This window comes from Urocitellus parryii, chromosome 1 (assembly GCF_045843805.1).
Source record: "Urocitellus parryii isolate mUroPar1 chromosome 1, mUroPar1.hap1, whole genome shotgun sequence".
In the NCBI taxonomy this organism is placed as follows: domain Eukaryota; kingdom Metazoa; phylum Chordata; class Mammalia; order Rodentia; family Sciuridae; genus Urocitellus; species Urocitellus parryii.
In genome coordinates, this window is record NC_135531.1 from 271,638,223 (window position 1) to 271,651,252 (window position 13,030).

Below are 13,030 nucleotides of genomic sequence, written 5' to 3' on the forward strand. Positions count from 1 at the left end.
CACAATACAGGCACAAACAAAAGTATGGACCGTGTTCTCCAAACAAATTGCCTTTTTCCTGAAATATTAGAATTTCTAAATGAAAGTGTTACTAAAATCTTTTAACACCTAAGTGTTGCCTGACGACTTCAGTGCAGGCATTTTAGGTAGAAATGATTTTGTGGAAAATATTTGCAGTTCTCACCCACTTTGGTTAAAATTGAATGATCCGATTATCTGCATGTTTCAGTGAGAAATTTTGAAATTCTATTTTGGAATGGCAAGCAGAATATTTTGGAGAAATAAATAAAATTTCAAATTGTTTTTAATCACAACCATAAAAAAAAAGAAATTACTAAGTATAAGCCAGTTTCAAGGTGTTGTGGGGAGAGGTACCCATGGATCCATGGTCAGGGAACTCATTTCTTCGTGAGGTCTTTGCTAATTGCATATTGTGACCTTGGGCAAGTTGTGTAACAGGTTTGAATTGCTTTTACTCCTGCAGAAGGATTAGAATATGTCGCAGAGTCGATCCTACTTCCGTGTGCCTTATCCTGTGTACCAAGGTTTTACCCTACTTGGTCTCTTGGCCCAATCTAGAGTTTCTTTCTGACTATTGAAAATCTCTCTCTCTCTCTCTCTCTCTCTCTCTCTCTCTTTGAAGGGAAGCCATCTCTTAGATGTAGGAGCTGACAAAACTGACCCCAGATGACAGAGTTCACACAAGACAGAGGAATAATAAAATATAAAAAGTTGCCCTGTGCCTGACAGCCCTTTCATTGAGGAGAATGGGAGCTTCTGCCCTCTTTTGCCTCCAGGCTCTGGGGATGGAGTGACAGAAGTGAAACCAGAGGTCCCTGGGGCTTGCCTGGACTCACAGGTGAACTGTCTCTCTGTCTGAAAGGCTCTGATCAGCTCCACACAGTTTTAAAGTCATGATGACTTGCAATTAAATGCCAGGTCAGGATGCCCTGGACAGTGAGAGTCCTCGATTTCTATTCTGAAGATGGGACCATGGGGCGCTAGACTGTTGCACTCTGGATTCTCCAGGGTGTTTATTTAAGAACAGACAGACTCTTCTGAGTTGCTATGGAAACAAGAGTACTGCTTTGGTGTGCATGTGTCCCTTAAAGTTCATGTGTTGGAAACTTAAATGACCCAACTCAGGTCTCTTGTTTAGCAGCACAAACAGACTGAGACAAGCGCCAAAACCTAGAGACAGTAGTGGGAAGGAAGCCGACTTTGGCTCTCTGTAAGCACTTTCTAGTAATTAGAGATGTTCAAGACTGAGCCAGAGTCTCCCATGAGGCAAGAACTCTCACTCCCTGGGGCTGTCCCGCGGAGGCAGGAGGAACACTTCAGTGATTATGAGCACGAATGCCTGGCTTTGAGTAAGCTGCTGCAATAGGTGATTTCTGAAGTCCCTTTCAATTCTAAAATTCAATGTCTCAATTTAATAACTCATCTGATGGTGCAACTTTGTTCTCTCTGAGCACTTTGAACATGTTGTCTTTTCTGCTTAATGAATCTGCCCTAACCACCTTCCATTATTTTCATTATTCAGTGGTTGATACAGAATGGGGTGACTTTGCTTCTGCTGATTCTGCCAACATGAGGGTCAGCTCTGAAACATTCTTTTTGTCTGCAGGAAGTTCCAGTGTTCATCAGCAACATGAGCTTTGGGTCCTGCATTGTCAGACACAGTAAAAGCTCACGCTTTGTAACCAAGGGATCCTTATATAAGATTGGGAATCTCAAGAATAACAACAAACATGAAGTCTCTTATCTACAGTAGCTGAATCATCTCATGCTCATGGAAGCAACTAAATTTAATGGCAAATTAACCCTTTTAAATATTGGAGGTGGAAGGAAAATGGAATCTATGGTTCCCTAAGGAATTCATGTGACTGGTCAAAATTTCAAATGATGCTCATTCTTCCAGGAAATTATTAAAAACCTGATCTACCATTAGCAAACCAGTTAGAAATATTTATGATTTAACACAAAGATAATTTTGAATACAGTCAGGAATTTCCATTCATGGAGTTTTTGAAGGGTATTGATTCATGCTTGCCATGGACCATGTGCTAGGAGACACTGGTGAGATAGTATGAGCCTTGGCTGTGTTTAGAGCAAGGAGTGAAAGCTAATAAGCTAACCCTCCTGGCTGAACCACGCCTGTATTTGTTCATCTTTTGTTTCTCACTGAAGACTCAGCTATTGAGTACCACCTGAAAGAAGCTTATGGTCAGGTGGAGCATAAGACATATATAATAAATCAACAGCCACAAGTAGGAAGTGATGCACTGATATGTACCTCGGGAGCACAGGTGTGGCCTCTCTGAACTGTGTCATGGAAGGCATGGGGTGGAGCAGCAATTATAGGTTTCACTGTAGTATCATTTTATTTGGCCTACAGACATGGAGACTGTCTTGATACCTCATGAGTATGCCCAGATTCTACATATACAGTTGCCACATAAGAAAGGTGAGCACCAAAGCTCCAGTGTGTCACTTTGACTCAAAGAAGCCACAAGTCTGTTATATTATTTTTTATTTTTATTTTTTGTGGTGCTGGGGATTGAACCTAGGGCCTTGTGCATGTGAGACAAGCACTCTACCAATTGAGCTATATCCCCAGTCCTCTTATATTATTTTTGTCACATTGTTTAAAGGCCCCTGTGCCACCTAGTAGTCCACCTGTGTACGTGCAGACCAACAAATCAGGGCTGACAATAAAGAGGAAGATGACATTACACCAACATATCAGGACTGACAGGAGGGGACAACAGTACACTTTTATTGTAATTGCCACAGATAAAGCACAGCAAGATGACAAGCTTCAAGATCATTTTCGGAAGCAGGATTAGGCCATCCCGAGCCTAATACTAACCCTTTACCCTCACCTTGAGCTCAAAGTAGGGAGAGAAGGTAGGGGAAACTTCCTGGCTTGATAGCCCCTGAGCTGAGTATTCCCTAAGGATAAGACTGGGCTAATTAGCTACTTATTTTAGTTTGGAGGTAGAAGTGTATCCAGCTGAAGGAACATAAACAGAGAGCAACTCATCAAACACATTTTTAATATTTGTGATGAGAAACAATGTAGAAGGATGCCAAAAAAAATGGTAGAAACTTTGGATCCTGATTCTGAAGGCCTTGGGGAACCTGGAAGCAATGTTACTCAAAAGTTGCTGAAGAAGTCCGTGACAGAAGTGAGGCAGGAAGGGGGGTTGCCATAACAGGAAGGAGGAGAGTTGAGGACCAGAACTGAACCAGTGATGTGGGAGCAAGGAGCATGAAAAAGCATTGTACAATTCTGTTTCCTGTGTGGGTCTTGAGGGCTGCTATGCCGCAGTGGACACTCCTCACATGGGGATAAGTTAGTTTCGGATGGTTCCTGAGGAAACAATGAAATGACCACTAGCATTGCTATGTAAGGAACGGTAAGGCATGATCTCTTTTCATCTTCACAGGAACAGCAGTTTTTGGCATCTTCACTTACAGAGGTGGAAACTGAGGTTCAGGAACCTTGATGGAGGTTAAGTAGCAAATAAATGGTGTGGCAGAAATGTGAAACCAAGTAGTCTGGCTCTGAAGATCATGGCCTTTTGATCTAGAAAATGAGCACGGTTGGAGCTATGGCGGTGCTTGGTGTTAACATGTCTCCCTGCTCCCCACCCCAGGCAGCATATGTAAAAGCCCTGCAGTGCTGTATTTTACTTTTCTTAGACTTGAAAGGGGTCTTTAGGTGTGGTGACCTATAAGATCCTCACTGATGGGGGAGTGGATGTTGATGAGGAAGAGTGACTAGGAGGTACTGCTGAGACCAGTATGTGCTAGGGGCAGCTCTGGTGAGGAAAGCCATCCAAGCCAGGAGAACTAAGTAGTTCTAGTTGGCCCAGGGTCCATGACAGAGAGAGGAGGAGGACCAATTGGGAAAGAGAGAGATGTTTACTGGAAATATCATAAAGAATCAGGGAATAAGAAAACTTTGAGAAGGAACATCAGCGTTAGCTGCATGAAGTTTGATACTTGGAGAGAATATTTGGTCATGGAAACACTGAGTCCCTGATCTGTTATCCTTCCATTCTTTTTTGGTTTAAATACTGTAAGAACTTTAAGACAATGATCTGCAAAATACACAGCCTGAAAAAGAAATGTAATGCAATCACATTTTCACAACATGAACTTGGTTTCAGATCAGATTCAACATTTGCTCAGTTGCTCATTCAAGGAACAGAACATGAGGAGCACATTCTATGTATTTGGCACTGTGTGCCACAAGCAGGGCTGTCACTGTGAACACTGAGAAGCATAAATTCCACAGGAAACTTTACCATAATATGTAGGATGGATCTTGTTTCATGAAGTTCATGTTACTAAAATCAATATATGTACTGAAATACATGAATATGTTGGGCTGGGGATGTGGCTCAAGCGGTAGAGCGCTCGCCTGGCATGCATGCGGCCCGGGTTCGATCCTCAGCACCACATACAAACAAAGATGTTGTGTCCGCCAAAAACTAAAAATAAATATTAAAAATTCTATCTCTCTCTCCTTCTCTCTCTCACTCTCTCTTAAAAAAAATGATTTCCTTTAAAAAAAAATACATGAATATGTACAGTTATGTCCCCTGAATAGATTTCTTTGAGTTTACAATATGTTTTTATTACATATTTCCTAATCTGATTATCTAATGTTTCTTTTCAATAGCTGTTTTGAAGTTTTTTATTTTAATTGGAAAACATATTTGGTTACAAAGTGGTTCTTTTGTGTGTGTCTGTGTATAAACCAGATTTATTCCCAAATAAAAATGGTCAATACTCCATTTATGATTTTCTTAAGCTTTTGAACCTCTGTCTTCTATCTGGGAGACAGACATTTACGTAGGCTCAAATCAGAGGAGAACAATTTCTTCAGTTCTTTTATTCAAGTTTTTCTAAATATATCTAAATTCACTAACCCGTGGCATTTGAAAACAAAGAAAAAAGAAAACTAAAAAAAAAAAAGCCCCCTTTTTTTTTTGTTTCCAAAGCTGCCCGGGCTTTTGTGTAGTTGAAGCATGAGACCTGAATGACACTTCCCTGATCGGTACATAAGTGAAACTTGAATGAGAACGGACAGTGTTGTGGCTGGAAATGCCTTGACACACATCTTAGCCTTTCTGATGTATTTCAAATGCATAAACCTGCAGGAACTGTATTGAGCCCCGTGTTAGGATGGAACAATGTTTTTCTTTGGCTAGTTCCAATTCCAGTGAGAGAGGATTCTATAGGAGTGTGTGAAAGTTGTTTTTTTTTTTTTTTAAAGGAAATTCTTCTTAATATTGGTAATGGAAGAAAATACACAAGCAGATAACAAACCCAATGGTTTGCTTAAAATGTGGACAAGAACATGGGGTGAAGCAGATGGATCATTAGGCTTTGAGGCTGTGACATTTGAAAGTCATAGTTACATTTTCTTTGAAACTGTGAATAAACAGCTTGGGAATAGTCTGGGATGTTCTTTTCTGATTCTGATTTCATTTTATTTGTCTCTGAACTGAAAAGCAAGTGATAGTTAAATTGTCCTATCTAATGATTATGCTGACATGTATTACCTTTAAAATATTTTGACCCATTTGTAATTGATTTCAGTATAACTAGAATCTAAGTTTATAAAAAGGTCCATTTAAAGACCTAAATTCTTGCAGTTGTTATGGGACTACTCTCCTGATTTAAGTTCATCTCATAGAATGTTATTCATGACATGTATTTGCATAACTGCACAGCATCTTAGAGCTGGAAGGAACATAGCAATGTGAAAATAAAAGAAGACCAGACAAATGAAAATGGGCAGAGATTATTTATTCAGAGCTTGTATTTGGCAGAGACTCAGAGGCAGACAGAGGAATGGGAAAGCAAAGTGGAAAAAGAAATGTTAAATTTAGCCTAAAGATGCCTCCCTACAATCTAACTTAGTGTATAAACAAACTGCAACCTAACTTAAGATTATATACTTATAACAAATAGCAGAGCCTAAGCCAATCATAGCAGCCAAGCTTTCAGCTAATCACAGGCTATAACTGCCAAAACATGTCCAATGCTGGAAATGTAGCAAATTTCTGCATGTCATTTTCTTTATCCGTCTATAAATACTGCCTGCTCACATCACTGAATGAAGCTCTCTGAAATTTTACTGGTTCAGGTTGCTGCCCAATTCATGAATTACGTCTTTGCTTAGGTGAATTCTACTGAATTTAATTTATCTGAAGTTTTCCTTTTAACATAAGGAAGGCTTCAGGTATGCCCTGACTGCATGCTCTCAGCCTGGGGAAGTGGGAATTATGCTAACCAGAAATAGAGCCTGGCCTGTGATTGGTTAAATGTGCGTCTTTGTCTTTCTTTAGTTTGTTCTTAGTTGGATGCTGGAGCAAAAATTGTGAAAATGACTCATTTTTAGTGCACTTGTATTAGGTTCTTATTATTGTGACCAAAATACCTGACATAAACAACTTCAAGGAAAAACGTTTTATTTTGGCTCACAGTTTCAGAGGTTTCAGTCCAGGGTCATCTGGCTTCCTTGCTTGGAGCCTGAGGAGAGGCAGGACCTCATGGCAGAAGGAAAGCAAGTGGCAGAGGAAAGCTGCTCAGCTCATAGCATGTCCCTTCTCTCTCTCTGCGCTTGGAAAGCAGGGAGAGAGAAGGTACATGCGAAAAGAAGCCGTTTTCTAGGTTATCCCCCCTCTCCGAAACCAGTTCCCTTCAACTAGGCCCCACATCCCACAGTTACCACGACATTCCAATGTTACAAAGCTGAGGTCTTCGGTGTGACTGAGGCAGCATGAAGACCTCCCCTTCAAACCCCGATTCTTGCTATCAAGTTAGAAAGATTTCAGATATGTTGCTCAGAGTAATGGGATTGATTTTATTGAAGGGTTAGGAGAAAGGAAAGGGGACACTCTCAAGGGAGAGAGTGGAATCTCTCAGAGAGGAGAGGAACAATATACCTCTTCTGCTCTGTAGTTTTATTAGGGATCCCAGAGAAGTTTCCAGAGAGTCCTGCCCAGGTCCACCTCTTGACTTTTGACTGACAGCAAGATGGTATCAGATTTTCAAGTACCTATTGCTGTGACAATTCTAGGTTCCCTTGGCCCATGCTGAGTAGTTCTTACTGAATTCTTTACCATACCTTCTTATAGATTCTATGGTTAAAATGAATTATCCTTGTCTTCTGGAATATGGTCAATGAAAAGGATCACAAGAGCCTCTCCCTTCAGAATAACTTGTGTTTCTCTTATTGTCCTTATTTCATGCCTGCATTCCCTTGCAGATAACAGGTAGTTTGCTGAGGTTTGTGACATATCCTGCCTACTTAAGCCAGGCAGGGCTTCAGGTAAATTGCTGTATGGCAAAGAAAGTATGTAGGGGTCATCATGGTGAGACAATATTTTGGAATTATTCTCTTAACCTCATGTTCCCACCATCCTCTTCTGTCTGTCCCCTAATATCAATAATCCATTCAAATTATTAATTCATCAAGTGGATTAATCCACTAATGAAGTTAGAGTCCTCATGATCCAATCATTTCCTAAAAGTCTAATCTCTGAACATCTCCTTCAACAAAGGAGTCTTTGGGAGACACTTCATACCCAAACTGTATCTCTAGTCTTGACCAGTTGAGGCCAATTGTTACATGGGCTACTGTTTGGCTTCTGGATTAGTAGCTAGATAGAGTGGTCTAACTTTCTACCAGTCTGGCTTTTACTGCAGAAATTGGCTTCCTGGGCAGGTTATTACAGATAATGGATTAGAGTTCCATTTTTATATGTGATCTGGGAACTTTCCATTTGTACATACCATTTCTTAATGATTATATAGTTTAAATGTAGAAAAATTAAATTCATAAAGGAGCAGGGTTATTATTTATTTAAATGAATATTACTTTTATTTGTGTGTCACTTTTTAGGTTCCAAAATGCTTAAAAATGTAGAATATTGTTAAATTATTCAAATAAAACCAAAGAAGTTAGGCAGGGCTGGCATCATCCCATTTTGTACTTCTGAAAATGAGGCTCCTGGAGGAGAAACCAGATGTTACATCACTAGGGTCACCAGGCAGGGCTGCAGAGCAGAGGCCTCTGAGATTCGTGATCACAGCTGCTCGGTATAGCACAACTACTGTTTTTCCTACAGATTCAGATGATGGGACCAAAGTGTGACATTTGTGCTGTCACCCTGCTGAAAGTTGATGAGTATTTGAACCTAAAAGTAGAAACAATAGAATATGGGTGCTTTGAATCATTTCTGTGGCCTTGAGTCATTCACTTTGGTTTTTCTCAGAAATTCATTTTTTGAATTAAACTCAAAACTTGAATTTTACAACTTGTGATAATCAGATTTTGAAAATATTATCAGCTGCATGCCCCTTTAATTCATATATTATCACTTGATGCTCTTGTTCCAGTAGAAATACTGTGTTTCCTACACATATCAGAACAATGCCTAAAGATTTGAGAAATCTATTAAATAAATGAATTACTTAAATAAAAATATCTATTGAAAAGAATGCTAGGTGCTAGGAAAGTGAAAACTAGCATCCAAGAACTCCATAGCCTTTTGAGGAAAGCAGATAGATACAGAGATATGTAAGGCAAGGTCCATGAACAGATGACCATAACCAGGTGGAGGTAGTGAGCTTCAAGAAAACACTTAAATTGAGTAACCCATTGAGTAGTTACTGAGCACAGACAAAATTTATATATATTTAAGCAGGAAAGTTTGTAAGTAGTTGTGAAAGACAGCATGTATTTCTTGGAGGTAGAGAAGGAAGAAGAAGCTGTAACCATTTTAGTAATGTTGATTGAGTAACAGTGATCAATAGAGAGTGACAAAGTTAGGAAAGGAAGAGCAAGTTGGCAAAGATTCTTGTGGGCCATAGTAAGGAGCTTAGTCAGTACCCTGTGGTAACTGGAGACTTCTCAAAGGATTAGATTTGCATTTTAAATAGTTGACTTTGGCAGTATAAGGAGTTCGTACTTGGAGGAATCAAAGACAGAGTCAAGTTGCAATAATTCAAAGGAGATGATTAGAGCTTGAACAGGAGCAGTTGAGGTAGATATGATACAAAGTAGAAGAGAAGGGGAAACAAGACATTCAGAAATAAAATCTGCACAATGTTCTGCTGATGGGTTTGGACAGTAGCAATTAAAGAACAGGAGATAAAAACTTATAGAACAGTTGGTTAGCTGGACAGGAGGGACTCTTAGGTTAAGGAGAAATGTTATCTGTTCAGTATCTGAAATGTTGCATTTGTGTTATCCACAGCAGATCTGGGTGGACTTACTTAACAGGTAGTTGGATAAATGAACTGAAATCTAAGAAGAGTTGTCCAGGCTTCTGATAAACTATCAACAATCACTAACGTTCAGATGATTGCTAGCTGAGCCCCACGGAATAAAATCATGGAAAGGGGCTGGGGATGTGGTTCAAGCGGTAGCGCGCTCGCCTGGCATGCGTGTGGCCCAGGTTTGAACCTCAGCACCACATACAAACAAAGCTGTTGTGTCCGCCGAAAACTAAAAAATAAATATTAAAATTAAAAAAAAAATTTTAAAAAATCATGGAAAGAGTGTAGAGAGAATGAGAAGGATTGTGGCTAAGCTTGTACCTTTGAAAAACTAATGTATCAGGGATGTGTGGAGGAAAAGAAAGTATTTTGTATTGATTTCTACAAAAAGGGCGTTAGACATAGATAACCAAACGCTGGAAGAGGAAGCATCAGTGAAAGCAAAAGAATCAAACATGCACATCGATGAGTGATGGAGAAATTGTCACTGAATGAAAATGTTTTTTTAAATTCATTAACTAGAAGGTGCTAGGTGATCTTAGAGAAAATAGGTTTTGTGGAGTGGTTGGGCTGATTCAGGTCACAGAGGGTAGTAAAGTAAATGAAAGATGAGAAAGTCAATAATAGATGTAAATTGTTCTTTAAGAAATGTCCTTAAAGATGAGCACAAGGGAAGAGTTATTAAAGAAGACTTGAGTTTCATTTTTCAAAGAAAAAAACCATACTCCCTCTGGTGATATTGACCTATTCACCTGAGAAAAAGATCTCATGGGATCTGTGTCCCTATTACATTTAAATATTATAGTTTCCAACACAAGTATAAGTTCTCTACAACATATTGGAAGTGTTTTAGAAAACAACTTTTTAATTTCTTAAAAGAAATTTAGGAAAGATTTGGCTTCTGTTTAATGGAAGGTATTTTTGTTAATCCACAGAATCCACAGAGGAGCTGAAAGTCCGAAGTCATAGCACAGAGCCACTGCCCAAGTTGGAAAGCAAAGAGAGAGGGCACCACGGGTCATCATCCTCCAGAGAGCCTGTCAAAGCTCAGGAATGGGATGGAACACCAGGTCCACCTGTGGTCACCAGTAGGATGGGAAGGTGCTCGGTGAGCCCCACCTTGTTGGCAGGAAACCACAGCTCAGGTAAGTAGGATTATGATTTTCACGATGGTAATTCTTTATATTTCTAGAAATTCTGCTCTTATGCAAATACTACTTAGAGAAACATTACCACAGAAACATCTGTCTCCACTCAGAGAGAGAGTGTACGCCTTCATATGAAGGAGTGCACAGTGTATTGTACCACTCCAGGGTCCTTCTTTTCACAGAGATGATAGGTAAGTAAATAGTGCCACTGGAGCCCTGGGAAGCAGCAGCCTGACATCTTGAAAAGTTTTGTGCTAAATTTCTTCAAACACCTCTAGAGGCCTCTAGTAAAGTAGACTTTAATTTAAAAAGTTTGGTTTAGTATTTGTGCCTCCTTTGCTTAAAAAATATTTTAGGCAACTGGTAAAATTTGAACAAGATAAAATTGAAGATAGCAATGGGATGAAGATGATTAAAAGCAGTAGAAAGAGTAGATATTTTGAGCTGAGAACAGTAACTGGGCATTGCACCTAGTCTTCAAATCTAAGTCAAAAGAGAAATTTTTAATCTAATATGCTGCTAAATTTCACATCTTGAAATTAATAGTATGCAATGCAATTTTGCATGGTTAATAGATCAATATTATTATACAATCAATTTTTAACAGCAGCATATGTCTGCTTTGAACTGATTAATGCACATGCTGTTCTCATAGAGAGCTGACAATTGAAATGAACTGCAAATAATCAAGGAACCTTCTGTAGTTTTCAGGTCTGTATTCCTTCAGAGTGTTAGGGCTCTAAAGAAAAGATCAATCCTTTAATTTTTTTTCAACTTTGATACTCACCTTAGAAAGCAATTTACATGAATTTAGCCTATGGTCTCTCTGACACTCATGCATATGTTAAAATTTTAGCAGGATAAATGATTCTTGGTGTGTGATACTGCTGAAAACATTCCCAGTAATATCTCCTACAGCCTCAAAAATCCAACTTAGTTTTGATGGTGGAACCAAAGAATGTTATCATGTGGAAAACTAACATCACAGCCTATGTTCAAATCTGATAAGAGTCGTGTGCCTTTAGCAGAAATTTTAAAAGACATTTTTAAAGTATAAATTGCTATAGATGAATGAGAAGAAGATATTTGCATATCTTGTCAAAAAGAAAGAGGGAGCAAATGATTTTTATCACCACCTAAAATGATTGATGTCACTTATTGACTGAGCCTTATTATTAGTTTGGGGCTTATTATTATTTTTTAAAGAATTTTCTAAATTTATACCAGTTCTATTTAAAATATGTAAATAACATAATATATTGTGACCACAGATATATTTTAGGAAAAACAGAAGTATTTCCTGAGTGCTAACAATGCAACAGCTACTGTTTAAGGGTATGAAGATTCAATGATGAATAAAATATTCTTTCATTGGGTGTTCAAGGTCTGGTGCAAGAAAGACAAATAAAAAATTACAATGTAATGTGTTTTAGAGTACTCAGAGAAAAAGAACAATAAGATATTTATAGGTATACAGAAAGAGATTTATTATGAGGAGTTGGTTCTCATAATTAGGTAGGCTTAAAAGTCCTGTGATGTGCCACCTGTAAGTTGAAAGCCCAGGAAAGCCGATGGGTGTGGTTCAATTTGATCTCAAAGGTATGATATCCATGTAAGTCAATGTTGCAAATCCCAATCTGAGTCCAAAGGTTTAAAAAAGAGAGTGCTGATTTCCAAGAGCAAAAGATGGATATCCCAGCTAAGTAGAGAGAGTGAATTAATGGAACCAAGTGTGTTTATTGTAAAGGACAGGGGAAGGTCAATTGAAGAAAATACAAATGTTTGTGCAATGTTCCTGAAGGGCCTTGCATATTAATTAGAAATGCTTTCAGCTACATAGCACAAGCCATCAGGGTCTTTTACAATAATGGCCCTTGTTGGCTCCCTTTGCATCAAGTTTGGAGGTCAACTCTGCAGCTGTTTTGCAGTGGGTCAAGGATATCATCAAGGACCCAGGAACTGTGTGTGCTCTATTTTTCTCCATTTCCTCTTCTGCTACCCTTGAAGATTGTTTTCATGATCTCAGCTGAACACATGTTTTTGGGCATGATGCCCCAGCAGACTCTGTCCCTTTCATCTAATTGATCAGAAATTGGAAACATGCTTCTGAGACCAACCACTTAGTGAAAGGGATGGGACTTCCTGGGCTTCTTCAAATCCTTTTCCCCTCTAAATCAAGATTTTCTATCTGATATCTATAAATAACAACAGTGTATTTACAGGCATAAGGGGCATAAGCAATGGACAATGTCTGCCACATCATTATTAGGTTTTGACCATTAGGTAAAGGATTTTTTAAAGGTAGGAATAATTCAATTTGGTTTGCATCATAGAAGACTCAGTGAGCACTCCAAGGCTTCAAATGTGGGTGATAGGAAGGCCATTTACTGAGACAAGGATAGTCCATATGAAACATGGAGCAAGGTTTAGAAGGGAATGTCAGAACTTAAATTTTGACCATGAATACACTTGGACATGCTCTGGACATATAATTGAGAAGACAATTGGAATCATAGGACTGAAGTCAGGTAGATGAGGTGTGGCTCAGTAGTGGGACTAGAGAACTTTGTAGTGAT

At 38.9% G+C, this 13,030-nt stretch overlaps 1 protein-coding gene across 1 annotated transcript in view; it reads left to right on the plus strand.

Moving 5' to 3' along the window:
- The window catches only part of Nyap2 (neuronal tyrosine-phosphorylated phosphoinositide-3-kinase adaptor 2), a 233,892-nt gene that overhangs the window by 163,081 nt on the left and 57,781 nt on the right, over nucleotides 1–13,030 (plus strand). The window contains exon 4 of the mRNA XM_077799600.1: nucleotides 10,242–10,451. Coding sequence (XP_077655726.1) covers nucleotides 10,242–10,451 — 210 coding nt within the window. The remainder of the gene's footprint in view (nucleotides 1–10,241; nucleotides 10,452–13,030) is intronic.